The sequence below is a fragment of the Rhinolophus ferrumequinum genome, chromosome 18 (genome assembly GCF_004115265.2).
Source record: "Rhinolophus ferrumequinum isolate MPI-CBG mRhiFer1 chromosome 18, mRhiFer1_v1.p, whole genome shotgun sequence".
In the NCBI taxonomy this organism is placed as follows: domain Eukaryota; kingdom Metazoa; phylum Chordata; class Mammalia; order Chiroptera; family Rhinolophidae; genus Rhinolophus; species Rhinolophus ferrumequinum.
This window is the reverse complement of record NC_046301.1, coordinates 252,471-272,875: the sequence shown is the minus strand read 5'-3', so window position 1 is coordinate 272,875 and position 20,405 is coordinate 252,471. Positions and strand designations below refer to the sequence as shown.

The following is a 20,405-nucleotide window of genomic DNA, read 5'->3' as shown; positions in this document are numbered from 1 at the left end:
TAATAATGTTGTGTAAGTAGGTGTGTATGTCTGTACTTCCGTAATGATCACAGAACGGCTAGGATCTCCTCACACCTTTAAAAACTTCTTTGCACGTTAAACTTTCACCCAGTAAAGGTGGGTGTGGGGACAGAGCCCCAAAAAGCAGTTTCCAGGCTCTCGGCCTCACATAGAAAGGTGCTGGCTCAGGTAGTAAATGGCCATCGACTGTGATCAAATGGCCATCAGCTGTGGCTAGTTGGCCGTCAGCTGTAACCAGTGAGCCATTAGCCATGAATATAACTGCCGTGGCTAGGCTAGTAGCAAAAGAAAAAGGGGGGAGCTAGCAAGAAGATGGTGGCTGAGCCTGCAAGCGGCACAGTGAGGGTTGAGAATTGTGTTGCTCCTGGTCCCCGTGTCTCCAACCCAGCCGCCAGTGACAGTATAGTGGTATGACTCCCCTACCTATGGCTTCGTGGGTGTTCCTTTTTGGCCTAGCCATATCCTGCGTTCTTGTGTGGGGAGCGGGACCAGAGACCCCGCCGGACGCCCCGCACGACACTTGGCGTAGTCGGCAGGATCCCCTGCACTACAGTGGGTCAACACTTGAATTGTTTGACAGATGCAGATGGATGAAGACTTTCAGAAAATGTTTTCTTCTTGCACCTCACTTAAATTTATGATGCTGTTGGCTAAATCCATTTGTCCTGTTTAATGAAGTCAGGACTCTTCTAAATATTTTAAAATCCAGTCAGCCTTTTTTTTTTAGGTTTAATCCTTGTAATCTAATTTACCATTTATGAAAGTTTGGACCTTCACAATTTCTTTTAAGATGTAAATCCCACAACTAATTTAGGAAAACAAGGGGGAATTTATCTTGCAATTCCTAAATAGCCTATAAGTAATCCTGAATTAGCAAATACTGTATTCCTAATCTATAAATTGTGATGAAAATACCTGCTCTTCGTGATTATGAGGCCGACAAATATGATATGTAACGTGTCTAGTCTAGTTCCAGCCTGACATCGTAGGTACTCAATAACAGTCTTATAATGTAGTATCTATGAGTGTGAGCACCAGTTTTGACTACCTGGCTTTGAATTCTGAATCTGCCATTTATTTACTTTACGATCTTGGCAAATTACTTCCTTGTTTTATAGCTGTTTCCTTTTTGTAAAATGAATGTAAAACCTATGATCTGCACCATGAGGTTCTGAGCATTTAAACACCTTAACAATGCCTGCATGTAATTGCACCAAATAACTGGTAACTGTTGTTAGAAATCTAATTAACAACTGCCACGTCCCAAGAGCTGTCCACACCATATCATCTCGAGTCCACATACAGAACTGCAAACCCGTTCAGTGGCTGGGCCCCAGTGGCACTAAAAGCAGTGGTGAATGAGGTGCCTCTCTGGACCCCCAGTTATCTTGGCATACCTTAGGCATCTAGCAATTCCAGTGGGCTGGAGTGGGGGGACAGGATATGGGAGTTGCATTTCTGTAGTTCTGGGTCCTGCCCTGTGGGCTCTGTCTGCAGCAAGTATTCATCTCACTCGCCTAACCCTCACCCCGTTTTTTCTCTCACTGGCTGCCAGAGCGATCTTGGTAAATCCCAAGTCAGATGATGTCATTTTATCCTGAAGATCCTGCCATGGCTTCCTGTTGTCTCACAGAAAATCCACACAACTCCGCCCACACAGGAGGCCCTCAGAATCCTCTTTCTGCTCCTTTTCAGTCTGTGCCTGCACTGCCTTACACCTGGCTCGCTGACTGCACTGCTCCGCGTTCCTTGATCCAACCTTGCTGTGTCTTCCACAGGCTTTGATCCGTATCGATTCCTGTTTGGAAATTCCTTTCCTGGCATCTCTCCTTGGTTAGAGGTTATTTCATCTTAAAGCTTAGGTATTACGTCCTTGGGAAGCCTTGTTTGATGCCCTAGGCCGAGTTGGGTGCCCTTCCTGTGCTTATTCCTGTTATATTGTAATTACTGTTCATCACTTCTCAATACTCCTTGAGATTGGAAATAGTATTTTCATTTTTGTCTCATATAGTAAGGTCTGGCTTTTTGGTCTGGCACATAGTAAGGACTACATACATATATGTAATTTATAAATAATATGTAGGTGGCCTATTTTATATCTATAAATGAGGAATTGAATCCAGAATTGCAAATTATTGCTCTATTGACCCCCACCCCCAGGTCTTACAGGGTCTGTGCTCAAACTCAAACATGTACCACTATCACCTGCAAGGCTTGTTAAACCACAATGACTGGGTTAAACCACAATGACCAGACTTTCTGATTTAATAGGTCAAGGCTGGAACCCAAAAATTTGATTTCTAACTACTTTCCAACTCATGCTGTCATACCTTTAGAAAAGGGGTGTCCAAACTGCGACCCGCGGGCCAACTGCGGCCTGCAATTCATTTTTAATTGGCCCGCAGCAAATTCCAAAAATTTATTTAGTTTACTTAAATAAACCAGGTGAGGCAATACCTACTTCACCTCGAGTGAGTGGCCCGGCTATTTATGTATTTTACCACATATGGCCCTTGGTGAAAAATGTTGAAAAAAGTTTGGACACCCCTGCTTTAGAACCACAGCTTTCGGGGAAAAAATTTTTTTTCTTTCACATCTCTATTTACTTCTTCAATTTACCATCAGTGAGTTTAGATTTTCAAATTTGCCCACAATGACAGTGTTATCCATTAGTGTAGAGTACAGTACTCATTGCAACGATGTTGAAAAGACTTTTTTTTCCTTGCAGAGGTATTACAAGGTGTATTGGCACTAGGTACCGTGATATGTTGACTTTAAGATGTAAAAGGAAAAATTTTAGAGTCAAGGGGGCCATCTTGTGGTGACCACATCAATTCTGAAAACTTAACAAATCAAAGCTCTTTCTGTAAGGAACCAAAGCTGGTGGGAGGGGGAGTCATTTTCTGGTACATGTTATGGCACCTGGAAAAATGTTTTGCAGACTAATTATTTATATATTTTACTTAGTTTTCTTTTTACTTGGGAAATTTTTTTTCCACAATGTGGTGTCACTCTTGTGTCCTCAGTGGCAGATAATTTGATTGCACTGTATTTCCCTTGGTCGTTACAGTCTTGGAACTCTTAGATTCCACTCTTCTGTCAAGAGTTGTGGGGAAATTTTTATTTAATACTGATTCTTTTCATCAGGGTGGAATATTCTTTGTCACTTTTCATTTTAGGTGGCATAAATAGTTGAATAACCGCTAACTATTTTCTGGACTGACTGATTTATAACTTCTGAAGAAATGATGGAAAGCCAAGAGTTTATCGTAAGTCTTATTTCCTCTTTTCTTCCCTCTTCTTCCACATTTCATAAATGTTGCTAGAGTTGCCAGATTTTGCAATAAATAAACAACCTTCCCCCAAAAAAACCCCTAAAAGCAGGACACTCAGTTAAATTTGAATTTCAAGTAAAACAGTGAAGAAATTTTTAGTATATATGTGTATGTCTCAAATATTGCGCTGTATTTTATCTTGCAACTCTGTCTCTTGTCTACTATCCACATTTGTTATCCAAAGTCCTTTGGAACAAATTCCTGGGTGGCTGGGGACCAGGAAATCATTTCTTTCTCTGGAAGAACTGGCATGTCTCTTCTGTCTAGATCAACGGTTCTTAAATTGCTTGGTCTAGGACCCTTTTTTGCCCTTAAAAATTATTGAGGACCCCAAAGAATTTTTGATTGTGGGGTTTAGATCTATTGATGTGTTTCATATTAGAAATTGTAACAGAAAAGTTTTAAATGCTTATTAATTCATTAAAAAACAACCCGCTACATTTAAAATAAATTACATTTTTATTTATTTTTTATTTTTATTTATTTTTATTTTTTTAAAGATTTTATTGGGGAAGGGGAACAGGACTTTATTGGGGAACAGTGTGTACTTCCAGGTCTTTTTTCCAAGTCAAGTTGTTGTCCTTTCAATCTTAGTTGTGGAGGGTGCCGTTCAGCTTCAAGTTGTTGTCCTTTCAGTCTTAGTTGTGGAGGGCACAGCTCAGCTCCAGGTCCAGTTGTTGTTTTCTAGTTGCAGGGGGCGCAGCCCACCATCCCTTGCAGGAGTCGAACCGGCAACCTTGTGGTTGAGAGGACGCACTCCAACCAACTGAGCCATATGGGAGCTCAGCGGCAGCTCAGCTCAAGGTGCCGTGTTCAATCTTAGTTGCAGACTAGTTGCATCCCGACTCGAGGAGTTGAACCGGCAACCTTGTGGTTGAGAGCCCACTGGCCCATGTGGGAATCGAACTGGCAGCCTTCGGAGTTAGGAGCATGGAGCTCTTAAAATAAATTACATTTTTAATGAAAATAGCTGTATTTTCCAAACCAATAACAACAAAAAAAACATGTTGAAAAGAGTAGCATTGCTCTACATTTTTTTCAAATCCCTTTAACATTTGACTTAATTCTCAGATCTGCTTCTGCATTCAGTTTGAAATTGAATCTTGCAATGTTGCCTGTACATAACTCTACTATAACTGTCCGAAGCAGTGAGAGTGGAAAGGAAGATGACATCATGGAAATTGTTTTGACCTCACAGACCCCAGAAAAAGTCTTGGGGACCTCCACAAGTCTCTGGACGCCACTTTGAGAACTGCCCATCACGAGTGCTATTCACCCCACACGTTCCTCCCACTGATGACTAAGAAGCTCAGTTATTTTTGTTACTCAGTTAACTTTTCAGTTCTTACTTAGACTTTACTTCTCCTTTCTCCCCCACTTTCCTTTTACTACCTACTTTGTTTTTTTAATTGATTTTTTGTCATTATTATGATATCTGTGCTTTTATTTTTCTAAAAGATGTCTTAAATATATTTTGTTTGTAGAAGGGTATAAAATATCTAACATTTAATACGCATAAATAGAAACCAATTTTTTACTTTGTACTGTTGGAAATTAAGGTGCTATATACTCATCAAAAGATGAAGAAATCAAAAGTGTGGCAAGATGGAATTCTGAAGATCCCTCACATAGGAAACAAAGTAAGTGCAAAACACTTGACAGCAGAACCCAAGAGCTAGGTTCTTACCTCTTCATTGGATGTGAAGAAAACTTTGTCGGTGGTACAATGTTAGGTGTGTTCATAAGCTGACTTGATGTGAAAACAAGTTCCCGAATGATTCCCACATCATAGCGATTAATTTGTGCATTATAAAATTCAGTAAATGTTATTTGTTTTGATTTTGAATTAAATTTTGTTGAAACTTGAGGAATTTTGGCCCATTTTTGCTTTAAAGGTAATAAGAGTTTAACTCTACAGAGACTACCTCTTGAAATATATTCCGAACACAATCATGCTCATAGGGAAAAGGCACAGAGAGCTGACAGACCATTTTAGAAAAGCTGCCAATTTCTCAAATTGTGCATAGAATTCTTCTTTTCTCTCTACAGATTTTCCTTGAATCTGTCATTTTGGTTGTGACATGATCCTGTCAGTCTTGAGAGAAGTATTTAGAGGTGATCTCTCACTCTCACTGTACTAGACGTGATGGCCCTTCAGGGTTTCCTTTCCCGCCCGTTATCTGTCTGCCAGATCTCGCTGTCCTCTGGTCAGTTCTCGTGACCTTTACACTCTCGCATCCTCCATTCTTCACGTCCCCTCTTCTCCACTTGACTTCTGCAACACCACACGCTCCTGGTGCTGCGTTCTGGCCACTTCTCAGAATCTTCTGTGGACTCACTGTTGTCCCAAACCATAACGTTTCACAGGACTCATGTGAAACTCATGTATGCCTACTCTTGTAGAGACATACAGAGAAACGTAAGATCCGTAAACCCCTCTGTCTGCCTTCTGGTTCTCTTCAGGCCTTCCGCTGGTTGCATGGAGCCCACTCATGTATTGGGAGGGCAGTCTGCTTTGTTCGTTTATGGTTTTTATTGACATCATGATACTAGTTTTCACGTGTACAACATCATGATTTGATATTTGTATACATTGTAAAATGGCCACCACAGTATATCTAGTTAACATCTGTCACCATACATAGTCACAAAAAACTTTCCTATTTTTTCATATGATGAGGACTTTTAAGATTTATTCTCTTAGCAACTTTCAAATATGCAGCACAGTATGATTAATGTCACCATTACTGTACATTACACCCTCATGACTTATTTATTTTATAACTAGAAGTTTGTACCTTTTGATCTCCTTTACCCATTTGCCCAGCCCCAACACCCCCTTTTTCTTCTTATTTTTTTTTTTTAAACTTATCAAGTGCTTACTATTTGCCAGGTGTAATGCTTTAAATGTGTCCACTTAGCCCACACAACTCTCCGATTTGTTAGGTACTGTTTTTATCTTTGACATGAGATGGAGGCACCGAGAGGTGAAGTAGCTTGTCTCCAGATCTCATCCCTGAGAGTGGAGGAGTCACGTGAATCTAGGCTTTTGGCTCCAGAATCCATATCCCAGCCATTCTACCTTCTCTCTTAATATTGCTGATTTAAAAGAACACTTTTGTTACAGATGAGCTGACACACCAATGATATTGGAGCCTTCTCAGCGAAGCCCACCATCCGCGGCCTAGCACTTAGGGGTCTCCACGTTTTGTCTTTATTCCGCACATCTGTCGTTGTGAAGTTAGCATAACAGAGCTTTCAGTGTAGAAAGGCTACATGTTATTATTATCTTTCAAATTAACATAATTTGAAAGCAAACGTAATTTATTAAAACAAAATTAAAAGAAAAACAGCTTTTCCTGAAGCTTCAAGTTCAACTTAAAAATCCTATTAAATTTATAAATTTAGTTTAGTTTCACTTTCAGTGGACTTGAACAAGGTAAATACTTTTAACAATCAGTCTATTGACAGACAAAATCCTAAATATTTTAAATTAAATTTGTAAACTTAATATATTTTATTTTCTTTCTTTAGCATTACATTGACCTAACAAACAAAAGCCTCCAGAGGACTTAAATCCTTCTAGTAATTCTAATAAACATAGTTAATCTTAAAGCCTTTTAAGCATTCTAATATGGTTCATAAAGCTAGTAGTAAAATTTACCTACCCCTTTCTTTCAATTAACAAGTCACATTCCAAAATGAATTTCTCAGTTATACATTTTAAATTGAAATCATAAAGCTAATCTGTTAGATACATTTAAAATGTAAATTGTCTAAAACTTTACAAGTACCTCTTAAAATAGAATTTTTAAAAAACACAAGTACTTTAAAACTCATCGATTGTCTGATTATTAACTATTCATGATCCTAATTCAAAAGGATTGATTCTTTAGTTTGAATTACTTCGTTATCATTATCCAGCCTTGCATGTTACTCTCCGAGTAAGCTGGACTGTGCAGGGAGCTGAGCTCATTAGTCAGACCTGGGGCTGGACGCGAAGCTGAGGCTGCAGGCAGTCCTCAGCAGGAGTGGCACATGGCGCATCGAGCCTTGTGTCCAGTTGCACGGACAGCGGCACGTCCGAGTTCATGGCTGTAGAGAGGGTTGGTCTCGGGATGGGTGTCTCTCTGTTCCAGTCATGTCATCATCTTAATTCTTCTGATTCGAATAGATGAATATCTATGCCTGTCCCCATCATTTTTTTTTTTTAGTCTCTTAAACTAAATTCAGTCACTGTTTGATGCAATTATGTATAATTTTTTTTTCATATTCTTCCTATTTGGTTAGGGCCACGTCTTCAAAGTCTTACAGATTTTGTTTTATATTAAAAAGACATCTGAGAGGTGGCCGGATATCTCAATTGGTTAGAGCATGGTGCTGATAATACCATCAGATGGGCCGCTGTGAGCTGTGCCCTTAAAAAAAAAAAGGCACCTGATTGGATCCTGCATGTCCTTTGTGTCTTCTGGTACAAAACTAATGATATTATCCAGCTTTATCTTCAACTATTGTATTACTATACATTTATTGTGTATTACTACACACCTCACAATGGTAGTTATCGGAAAACAAGATAAATTCAAGTTAATCCCAGAGATTTTCCATGGGTTTGATTCAGGAATTAGTAATATTATTGTATCCTAAATAGTGTCCCGTCCCCAAATCCAAGCCACTGCTTACACAGTTTCTCTTGCTACGTAGTAACGCCTTTTCTTTATCCTAATTCTTACCGTCAAGGTTATTCCTCTTCCATCACCTGAGTCATCACCCAGAGAACATATTGCTGGTAGGCAGTGGGAACAGTCAGGCCAGGACATGGAGGCTGTGTGAGAGAGCAGCGAGTATCAAATAGACTTCATTTCAGTCCTGGTTCCTCACTTAGGGGATGGGTAATCTGGCAAATTGTTTAGCCTCTCAAGGCCTCTTAGTCCCTTCTTTGTAAGTGAGGAAATCATGCTTCATAAAGTCATCTTGAGTGTTAAAAGAGAAAACAGAAACCTCCGTCTACAGCACCGGGCACACTGTAAGCATGCCTTGAGGGGTGACCGTTCTTGTCTTCAAGGGACTTTTATCTGATTTGTATCTAAGAGCAGAAGGATTATAATATGTCCAGAGATATGCTTAGGATTCTATGAGATTACAAAGGAGGGATATCAAAATGTGACTCTGGTTCCGAAGCCTTTCCAGATAAAGAGTGCTCTTGAGTGTTTGATAGGTTGGAGGGTGGGGAGCTAACATGGTGTCATAGCTCTCACCACTTGGAGGTGGGTGGCAGTGGGGACCATTTGGGGAACTATAGGCACTAGGGTGGCTGGAAGGAAGGGCCCTGTGGGAAAGGCAGCTCCTGGGCTCCGGGACGGCAGGAGCGCCTGCTGGAGGCCTGCAAAGACTTGGAGCAGAAGGCTGACAGCGTCTCGTTTCCGTTCTAGAAACACTGTTGCAGCTGGATCTCAGGGAACTTGATCCTGTGGGGTGAAAGTCGGTTTGGGTTTAGGAAGCCGGCCGTAGTAAGGAGGCTATAGGAGTAATGCAGATAAAATGCTGGGGCTGACCCCGCAGGCATTTGCAGTGACGACGGAGGGAAGAGAGAGACTGTGAAGCTACGGTAGACTGTTAGCATCTTGGATATGGAAGGTGAGGAGAATCCGAAGTGGGTTTCAGGTTTCTGCATTACCATCATGGCACCTAGGTAGCATATCTCAGAAGAGAAACTGAGTTTGGAGGGAACCGTGAAGATTCCGAGTTCCGTTTTGAACTTCCTGAACTTCGCTGGATCTCAGGAGAGTCGGCACCTGGCGTGGGCCAGGAGTGCTGGCCTTCGGATGACACGCGAAGCTCCCATACTGGAGCTGTTCATTCAACAAAGATTTTTGAGCATATGCTGTGAGTTACGCACTGTTGTCAGGGACGCAGCAGGGACAGGAACAGATAAATCCCTGAGTTCATGGGCATAAGGTGAGGAGACTGGCCAGTGAGCTCAGGGAGGAGGTGTGTGTGGCGGGCTAGGCTGCCACGAGGGAGCGGTGAGGCCCCGCTGGGCACCGGGTACTGTTCTTAGGTGGGCTCTTTGGAGGCGGGGCCTGGCCTGATTTGTATGGGGGCTCCCGCGCAGGGCTGCATGCAGGGTGTAAGGAGCAGGGGAAGAAAGGTGGAGCCCTTGGAAACACGGACTTTTATTTTTCTTTCGATCACCATTTATTTGATCCTTTTTACCCTCTTGTAGCACCCCCCACCTCCCTTACTCTCTGGTAACCACTATTGTATGTGTCTATGAGTTTTTGTTTGTCTTGTTCTTTTGTGGAGACACTGATTTTTAACAACTTTATTGACATGCAATTCACACTTTTTAGTTCACCCATGAAAAGTATACAATTCACTAGGTCTTAGCATATTCACAGAGTTTTGCAGCAATCACGAAAATGTGATTTTAGGACACTTTTGTCACCCCAGAAAGAAATCCCACACCCCCTGGAGTCCCTACTCGGTATGCAACCGCAGCCCTAAGCACCACTAATCCACCTGCTGTCGCAGCAGGTTTGCATGAGTGGGTGCTGCAGCATGTGCACTTCTGTGGGTGACTTCTTTCATTCAGCGCGCTTGCCGTGTGTGTCCATGTTGAACCATTACCAATACTTTGTTCCCTTAGTTGCTGAATAATATTGTATGGATTTATCCCACTTTATTTATCAATTCATCAATTGATGGACGCTTTAGTTGTTTCCGCTTCTTGACTATATGAATAATGCTGATAGGAACACTTGTGTGCCATGTTGGTCATTTCTCTGTCTGCCTGGAAGTGGAACTGCTGGACCATGTGGTCACTCCATGTTTACTCTTTTAAGGAACTGCCAAACTCCAAAGTCATGGAAACAGCAGCATGTAAGGGGCTAGTAGAGAAGCTGTTGTGAAATGGCTGGAGACACAAGGAGAAAGCCAGAAAATTCTGATCATCCCAGCCTCCTATTTCCCCCGTCTGTCACACACCTCGCAGACCATCGTCTTGTCCCCAGGCTGATGGTGTATTCCGAGCACGGGTCGTCACCCTGACCCCTGCGCTCCCCGTTATGGCCTTGTCTCCCTTGTCTCCCATCGCCGTCCCACACCCCAGTTCGCCTGCTTCCTAGCTCCATCCCACCGCTTCCGGGAGGGGCTGAGTTTCTGAGCCGCTGTGAGCATGCCTTTGCTTTCTGCAGGAAGGGGCAGGTGTTAGTGAACATTAAGGGGGACGCACTGCTGAGCCCCGTTAACGAGGCAGGTCATGCTTTCCTCACATGCGTTACGGGTAAGGCAGCTTTGATTTGCTGTTCAAGATGTTTAAGAAAAGCAGAATTACATTGTGTCCGTTTTAACATTTATTTTGTTTTAATATAGGCAATTTTATATGATGACAAAGGAGAATGTTTGGAGAGTTTATTTCTCAAATGCCTTAAGGTATTTTAATGTTTTAATGTGTCTACCCTATTTTTAATTTACTGATTAGAAATCTCTTTAAATCCTTTATGAATGTTGTTAAATAGTATCGTCATGGTAGGAATACTAGTAATTACAGCTAGTATTTATTGAGCATTTGTTATTAGCCAGACTGTGCTAAACACTTTTAGACATTGTTTCATTTAATCTTACCACCCCTGGGAATGTAGATCAAGAGTGCCACTCAGATGAGGAGCTTGTGCAAGCTCAACGTGGCAGGTGGGCTGGGACGGAGCACAGGACATGGCTCTAGTCTAACCCTGTCCCATGCTTGTGACAGGCACAGAACCACAGTGGGGATATTTTGTGAACTCATTCCTAGTTAAAATATTTTCTCATACATTTATTCTGTGTTTTTCCCCAGTGGAGAAAGCAAGGAAGGGGACTAAATGCATATTTCACTGTAAATGTGAAGAATAAGGGTATTCGAGTTGTTCATTCAGCGTTCATTTCCCACTTTCATGTGCTGCCTGGGTCTGTCTGCTCTACTGTAAGATGCAGGCCGTCGACAGACTTTGCTGTTGGTCTGAAGATTAGAAATAGTTTGTGTAGACTGCAGAGCAGGTTACTGCAGAGACTCTAGAAGTGTTAAGATGCATGTTCTTGTTCCCATTGTGTTGATTTTGGCCATGGCATTTAATTTTAAATCCTAGATGACATTAATAGTGGTTCTAGTATTTTTATATTTATCAAAAGAGGGTGTAGGAGAAGCACTATTTTATAAGATGCTTAATTCATGGTAATTACTGTTGTTTTATTTAAATCATTCCATTAACAAAGATTAAGTACATTATCTGATAATACACAGGTTTTGTGTATTATACACTAGGTTGATAATTTTATTTTTATGCTGCAGTCAGAGATGGTGGCAAGTGCTGTATTTTGTTTTGCAAGGTGATTAAAAATGCTTTTTTTGAATATGATTGTGTAAGCAACTAATACTTTATAATAATATTAAGTTTATGGTAATTATGAATTTGTAATTCTCATTAAGTTATGAAGACAATTGATATTTAATAGCTCTAATTTTTAAAAATTACAATTCTTGTGTGGATTCTAAATGAACTTGAAAGGAGGCATATTTTCTTGCTTGTACTGGTGTTGGCAGCATGGAACATGGCCTCATAGAGGTCCCCAGTACGTGCTTTTGAATAAATGGGGAAACTTTTTGTCGTACTATTATATTTTTTGTGCTTGTTGGTAGTTAACTAGTGCACAGTAAATAAACAATTTAGTTATTGATCCATTCATTCAGTAACTTCATCGAATATCCGTTGTGTCTTGCTAGTGTTAGAAAGCCTCCTGGAACACATGATCAAATAGTTAGATGTATATGGATTTAACGTATATTCTTTAAAATTTAGGTGAAACCTGGAGATGACTTAGAAAGTGATCGATACTTAATCACAGTCGAGGAGGTTCAAGTTGCCGGAAGCATAGCTCTTCCACAGGATGTTGTTAAAGAAGCACCAGACTCAAATTCAAGGTGTCTTCCCTCTGGCCGCACCCTTGGATGTCGGCCTGCAGGCTTGAAAAGGAAGTTTGCTGTAAGTTTCTCTGTTGAAAATAGTAAGTCAATGTGTATTTGTAAAATCAACTAGTGAATGTTGAATCTGTTGTGCTCTATCATTCATACGGTACTTCATAGTATATGCTCAGGTGGAAAGAAAGTACTCCCTCATTAGAAAGATGTTAACGACAGTGAATTTGTATTTCACTTATTTTTCTTAATTTTTTTTTTTTAATTGGGGAATATTGGGGAATGGTGTGTTTTTCCAGGACCCATCAACTCCATGTCAAGTCATTGTTTTCAATCTAGTTGTGGGGGCGCAGGTCAACTATACAAGTCAAGTCATTTTCAATCCAGTTGTGGAGGGCGCAGCTCAACTCCAAGTCAAGTGGTTTTCAATCTGGTTGTGGAGGGTGCAGCTCACTGGCCCCTGTGGGAATCGAACCTGCGACCTGGGTGTTATGAGCACTGCGCTCTACCCAACTGAGCCAACCGGCTGGCTCTGAACTTGCATTTTAACCCCGCAAACTTTATATCTTATTGTTACTTTACCTTGCAAAACATACACATTCCTTTTTATTTCTTATTACCTTTTTTTTTTTTTTGCCCAGTTCATTTCACATTTTCTTTATAGTCAATAGAACAGCTAATAATTGTTTTATTATTTTTAGGGTGTCCAAGGACCACATCAAGTGCCAAAGAAAGTGGTTATTACGGAGGATGGTGCATCAGCTGCGTCGGCTGAGGCTAAGATGTGCGGCCCTGGTTTTCTTTCTCCCTTCTATAGCACCCCTCCTCTGTTTTCTGCTGGCAGCGTGCCGACAGACCGCGAGAACACTGACACCTGCAGAAGTGGCGCCAGTAGCGGCCGACCTTCCTCCGCAGCGGCCTCTGCTCCGTCTGGAAGGACGTGCCCAGAAACACTGTGTGAAGAAAACCACTTTTGCTCTCCTGTCAGTTCTGTAAATAAGCATTCAGATTCTTTACTGACCAATGAGCCCACGAAAAGAGCTAGTTTGGCGTCTCCCTGTTTGGGACTCTCCCAGAGCACCAGAAGCAAAGCACAGATAGTAGCGCTGTTGAAGTCGTCAGCGGGTGTGTCTGAGCAAGTGAAGCCTGAGGCTACAGAGCGTTTCCCTCAGGGACAAACACAAGGAGGTTTGAAAATCGCCACGAAGCCAGAGTGCTTCCTCGAGCAGGTAGAGTGTGCGGAGGTGAGAAAAGAAAGTTTACACGACCAGCGTCAGTCAGAAAGTACCGTGAAAAGCGGAAGCCAGTGGGCTGTGCGTTCATCCTTGCAGAGCTCACCTGTCCACTCTCCTGCAGGTGGAAATAATCCAGAAAGGAAACCCACGGCCCCTGGAGATAGAATGAATTTACATTTGGAAGAACTTTTGGTACAAAAAGAGATCCAGTTCTTTGAAACATGTGCTGAAAATGCAGAAATGTCTAATGAAGACAAGCTAGTAGATAATAATTACCAATCCTGGGGTCAGAAAGGAACATTAGAAATTACTTCCTTCTGTGAAAGCAACAGCCCACCTGTTGCCCGTGGCAATGTAGAAAATGATGGCTCATTATCAGAATCTGACATTCAAGAGGATATTAAAATGCCTGTTAAGCAGAATGACCAGATGTGCGTGGAAGGATCGCTTCTCACTAGAGAAGATGCTCGGGAGGCAAATCTGTGTGGAAGCCCAGGAAAGGGGTATAAACAGGCTGTGTCTGGTCTGGCAGGACCTGAACGTCTACAAAGCGTGTCTTTACTACGTGAGCAGTCCAGCATATCTGCTGCCATCACTGACGTGTTTTCTACCAGTGATGCTGCTGGTGGAAGTCTTCCTACTGTTCACGAACCCGAGAGGCATGTCACACAACCAGTTTTGGAGGTGACTTTTAACCTGAACAATTTTGAAACCAGTGACACTGAGGAGGAGTCACAAGAAAGCAATGCAATTTCCCAGGAGTCAGGGCGTTGGGGACAGGAAACTTTGGGTAATGACCGCAGGCCAGGTGTTCAGAGGAGATGTGAGGACGAGAGCCGTGAAGCCATCGGCAGTGAGCACTGGCTTCACTTAACATCCGTTGGGGATAAACCTGCAGAGACATTTCCTGTTGAAGAGACTCTGCCAGCCCAGTTTTGTGGTCAGACTCGTGTAGGTCTTGACCCAGGAGTCTGGAAAGCTGGAAACACTGGAGAAGAACCAGAGGAGGATGGCGGTTCTGACTCAGCTTTAGAGTGGATTGGGGGTCCGTATAATGAAGATGCTAATAAATCTGTCCAAAAAGTCGGAATGAACTATGATTTTGCTTCCCTCCCGAATCAATCTAAAGGTAAAACCTCGAATTTACGTCTTCCTCAGTTTTTAAACATGGCCCCTAATCAAGCCCCTGAGAACAGCCGAACTTCAGAGCGGGCCCAGCCTCAGCCCTCTACCATGGGAAGTAACGCAGCTAAAGAGGAGGAGCAAGCTTTCCCTACAGGCCTTGGCAGTAATGACAGGGCCCCTCCATTGAGGGCCACTCACAGTCACTCCGACGCATATGCTGCGGCCCTTGATCAGTCAAGCCCCTCAGTCTCCAGCTCTTTGTGCTGCGCTGGGGGAAGAAGGCATCCCGTTTTCAGAGACAGACAAGCATGTATTTCTGAATCTGACCACTCTGGACTAGGCACTGCTGGAGAAAGCACACAATGTAGGCCTGCTGCCAGGAATTCTTCAGACCTTCCTGGGTCGGGAAATAACATTGCCCTTTTAAAGTCATTGTCTGAACACAGTACGGCTTTGGAAGGCTTGGAAATACTGAGAAGGAGAAGCACAACCTCTGGGCAGCTAGGAGATGTGCAGACACACGAGCTGGAGAGCAGCCCTGGAGGTTAGAGTGGCACGTCTGTTTGGGGTGGTTCTCTCTGTTGCTGAACGGGTGAGAGGTGCTTGCTCTGCAGGCTGCATTAACTGCACTGCAATGGGTAGTGCCTGTACTTGGTAAAGTCAGCTCTAACAGGAGAGCGGTGGGTAGGGAATCTCTTTCCTGTCACTGGCCCTCAGCCTGCCCCTCAGAGCCACAGTCTCCGTCCAGAAGTGCCCCTTGCATGTGAGGGCACCTGTAAGCCACGGGTGTGCATGCACGATGCACTCCTGGCACACATTTGTGGACAAGGGCCAGGAGACACTAAAGAAATCGTGAGTTCATGCTGATCATCTCTAATTCCAACTCTGCTGCATTCCACAGTTGTGTTTCTTTGTTCCCACACTGAGAAAGGGCCCTGGGTCCCCAGTCACATCAGTCTGTTCACTTCCTCAGTTCTACCGGATGTACAAATGGTTACACCAATATCTCTGCCAGCAGAAACAGTGGGTAACGTGCTCAAATCCTCTGGGGTTTTTTGTTTTGTATTTAGAATACATCCTACTGACAGTATAGAGATGAGTATTATGTTACGTTCAACGTCCTTGGGTTACTTTTTCCCCTTTGAACGATTAAGTCACCATTTGATGTATCATGAAGTTCATTGCTTATATTTACTATGAGGGCTTTGGGGGTCATCCTTGTTGATTTATTTTTTATTTCTGAGTGTAAAATACTAACCTGGTTTATACACCAGCCATATAAAAGTGTACACTCGGGTCCCTCCTTCTGCCTTCGTCCTGTTCCTACCTACCTGCTGTACGTAACCACATGTCGTGCCTGCTTTTCTTTGGGCAAATACAAACCCCTCCATATATAAGTTCTTGTTTCCCTTGTTCAACAGGAGACCCCATACTCTTGCATTCTTTAGCTCCTTGCTTTTCCCTGTGTAGTATATTCTGGACATCACTTCGTATCTTCAGAAGACGCATCCTTATGTTTACAGCGTGTAAGATTCCCGGGTGGATGAGCCAGTGATGCCACCAGCCTGCCACATTTTGCTGTTACAGACGATGTGACTACAGTAACCTTATTTATCTGTATAAACACCCAGGTGTTTGCGTAGTGTTGGAGGTGGCTTCCAGGGCACTTTCCTAGCCGTAGGCAGGGCTGCTGGGTAAAAGTGTGTCCTCACAGATGCTTCAGAATTCCTTCCGTGGGAACGAACCCACGCCCTCTCACTCCCACCGGGAAGGTGTGAGTGCCTGCTTCTCCATAGCCTTGTCTACAGACTGTGTTGGAGGCTTTGGAATTTTTGCCAACCTAATAGAAGAGAAATGGCATTCGTGTATTTTAAATTTGTATCTCCATTACTGCAAGTGAAATTGAGCTTCTCTTTATGTGTTTAATCATCATTTGTGTCTCTTTCATATATTGTCTGTTCCACCCCTTGTCCAGTTTTTTAATGGTTGTTGGTCTTTTCCTTCTCCTTGATTTGTATGAATTCTTTATATGTGAGATTTTCGCCCTTTACCTCTGGTATATGCTGCAAGTATTTTCTTTCAGTATGTCATTGGTCATTTAATTTTGCTTATGGTATGTTGCCAACAGCATTTTTCAAAAGAAAAATAATATAGAAGATAGGAGTAAATACTACATACACATGAATGCGAATGAGCAATGTACTTGATGATACTCAAAGAAAAGGTAAAATTGAATTCTTAGGGCCAGCCGGGTGGCTCAGGTGGTTGGAGCGCTGTGCTCCTAATGCTGACATCGCATGTTTGATTCCCACACGGGCCAGTGAGCTGCGCCCTCTACAGCTAAGATTGTGAACAACAGCTCTCCCTGGAGCTGGGCTGCCGTGAGCAGCCCACCAGCAACCAACTGCTTCAGCAGGGGTGGGGGGAGCACAAGGCTCATAACACCAGCATGGGTCAGGGAGCTGTGTCCCTGTGTCCTACACAACTAGACTGAGAAACAACTGCTTGAACCTGAGTGTGTGTGTGTGTGGGGGGGGGGAGGCAGAACAAGGGAAAAAATTGAACTCATATGAATATCTCAAGGATTCTTGAGGAAAATAGGAATACAGTATTGTACCTACTAAACTGTTTCTTTATAGTTAAATTTGATCATGATTTTTATAGTTTATTTTCTAAAAAATTAAGGGAAAACTTGAATAATAAATGTGGGTAGATAAAATTATATAATGTCATATCAGGATATAAATTCCTATGATGAAGATTTAGGAATTATAGAATTCAGTTTTGGGAATCGCTCTTTTTCTCATCAAGTTGGAGAAGAGGGTCCGATTCGACTCTCTCTTACAGTAGCTGTGTTCCGCGAACCAGTGCCCAGTGCTTTTAGGGGAAACACAGGGTCAGCTTCCTGCAAACCTCTGGGCAGAGCATTTGTATCCCCCAGTCAGTACAAAACCTTACATGTTTCCATGTAAAGACACCTTACTTGATTTATATTTGTATATATTTTTAAAGATTTTACTGGAGAAGGGGAACAGGACTTTATTGGGGAACAGTGTGTACTTCCAGGCCGTTTTTCCAAGTCAAGTTGTTGTCCTTTCAGTCTTACTTGTGGAGAGTGCCGTTCAGCTTCAAGTTGTCCTTTCGGTCTTAGTTGTGGAGGGCGCAGCTCAGCTCCAGGTCCAGTTGCCGTTGCTAGTTGCAGGGGGCGCAGCCCACCATCCCTTGTGGAAGTCGAACTGGCAACCTTGTGGTTGAGAGGATGCGCTCCAACCAACTGAGCCATATGGGAGCTCAGCGGGAGCTCAGCTCAAGGTGCCGTGTTCAACCTTAGTTGCAGGGGGTGGAGCCCACCATCCCTTGCGGGACTCGAGGAGTTGAACCGGCAACCTTGTGGTTGAGAGCCCACTGGCCCATGTGGGAATCGAACTGGCAGCCTTCGGAGTTAGGAGCATGGAGCTCCAACTGCCTGAGCCACCAGGCCCGCCCTTGATTTATATTGTTGATTCATTAACAGTGAACTCAGGGCCAACAGCTCTGTCTGTGACTCCTCCCTGAATGAAGCTTACCTGACACACGTTTTCTCCACGGGACATCACAGCCACTCACAGTGCCATGTGTAGGGAACATTTTAAATAGCAAAGCCACCCAGAAACCCCAGAATGTGAAAAATGTACTAAGTAGACCACAAAAAGGACACTTTATAGTGTCAGAGCTGAGACAAGGCAGAGTCGCCTTGCTCCCTCCAGGGATGAGCCACTGGCGAGTTTGTTTGTTGGTGGCTCCCACGGCACTCCACGGCTCCCATGGCTCCCCACAGCAGAGTGATCTCAGGATACTAGTTTGGGTTACACCAATTTTAGGCAGAATCTGCATAATGAGGATTGACTATTTGTTTTCTGAAATAAACATATTTCTTTAAAAAGGATTGAGTTGGTTTTCTGGAGAGTCAGAAAATTGAGTATTTATTGGAATGTAACAAATTACTTCACAAAATTTTATACAGAACTTTTTCTCCAGTGTGTTAAAGTTTTTGTGAGATGATTGAGTTTACCTTAGAAATGTTAGTTTAGAATTCTGTTCTTGAGTGAAGTCAGTAAAGGATAAATGTCAGTTTTCGTCCAGTGCCTCCTTGAAACTCTTTTTAGAAATAACATCAAGATCCAAAATCCACTTTTTTTGGTCTCATTTAATGTATTCTCAGTTTTTAACAGGAAAATAATGAAACAAGAAATAAACAAATTTGCTGAAAAGTGAAGTTTATACCAGTTACAGCTATGATTTTTTACAGTAATAATTGCTTTAAAGCGATAGTCTTCTTGGTGTCTGTAGAAGAAATAGAGATGATGGAATATGAACTTTTTCTTTTAAGAAAACAATTCTATTCATAAGCAGGTACCAGTAAGTGTTATGGCCTTGGCACCCATCCCTCGCCTGTGACCTTGTCCTGCCCTTGTTCAATGGATGCTGACCCAGCATAACTGGTGTCCTGTTCGTCAGGCCTCAGTTGAAATGTCACATCCCCTGAGAGCTCTTCCCAACCATCCTGCTAAAATTTCTTCATCCCATCTCCATGGATGTGAAACACTGCTGTCAGTCTGAATTTGCCTGGTTTATTTGTGTGCTGTGTCCCACCCTTTCTGAGGGGTCTTGTTTGTCTCTTTCACTGCTTTTCCCCAGGGCCTGGCCCGCTGAGCGTAGAAAGAAATTGAGGTTTTTCTCAACAGTGACCAAGACTTTGCCACATCTTTAAGTTATGCTACTTGTTGCATTCATTTTAGAAATAAGTTCTAAAAAGTTTCAGAGTGCTGCTCGATGTGTTGTGATTAAAATCTTTTTGCTTTGTGCACTGCAGTTGGGAAACAATGGATTTCCGTAGTTCCACGAGCTAGACCAACATCTCCTCATCTGAACCAGGATTCTCAGCAGGTACGTTGTTTTTTCTATCAGTATAGTCTTTTATTTTGATATAGAATGTTCTGTAATTTTCAGTGAGGCTGTAACAAAACAGAGGGTCCCAAGCTATCTAGGTCTGCGATGTCACCTCCTACTCAGTAATATTTCCATTGCGTCCCTTGGCCAAAAGAAATACCTACCAGTTCCACATACTACGTTCTCAACCGTATTAACTGAAGCATTGTGTCTTCATAATGCAGTAGGCATTTTGCTTTTATTTTCCCACTTTTGTTGAGAAATAGTTGACATGACATTGTATGCGTTTAAGCAATCCGATGTAATTGATACACGTGTGGACATGGTGACATGATCCCCAGGAGCATTATCTTGTGGAGTAAACACATTACTGTACGTGTGCCCATGGGCACGCCCAGCTTCTCGAACCTTGGAATAGATTAGATTTCTTGTTCCACATTGATTTTCACTTGTTCATTGATTTTTATAGCAATTTCTGAAAACCCAGCTTCACAAAGATAGGATTTGGTGAAGGAAGTGCTGAGAGCTGAGCAGTTTTTCTGGTGTCTGACAGATGTCCAGTGACACTCTATTTCACTCACATTTCAAGCATCTTGTGAAGCCCCGTTGTCACTGTGGCACCAAAGTCCCTTGCTGCCTGCACACTGGGGACCGTGGCAGGGACTCAGAATCACAGCATTAATGAGGTGCAGAAATTCTGCAGTAAATCACCCAGGTCCCCGCTTCTCAGTTGGGACAGTCCTTTCATTACATGGCCCTGCTCTTTCCAGCAGACGGTCTGCAGCAAAGAAATTGAAATGAAACTAG

The 20,405-nt window shown here is 42.7% G+C and overlaps 1 protein-coding gene across 1 annotated transcript in view; it reads left to right on the top strand.

The window, feature by feature from the left end:
* ZGRF1 (zinc finger GRF-type containing 1) overlaps positions 1-20,405 on the top strand; it is a 62,662-nt gene that overhangs the window by 577 nt on the left and 41,680 nt on the right. The window contains exons 2-7 of the mRNA XM_033135539.1: positions 3,201-3,290; positions 4,916-4,996; positions 10,731-10,790; positions 12,194-12,376; positions 13,011-15,213; positions 19,522-19,595. Coding sequence (XP_032991430.1) covers positions 3,267-3,290; positions 4,916-4,996; positions 10,731-10,790; positions 12,194-12,376; positions 13,011-15,213; positions 19,522-19,595 — 2,625 coding nt within the window. The 5' untranslated portion in view covers positions 3,201-3,266. The remainder of the gene's footprint in view (positions 1-3,200; positions 3,291-4,915; positions 4,997-10,730; positions 10,791-12,193; positions 12,377-13,010; positions 15,214-19,521; positions 19,596-20,405) is intronic.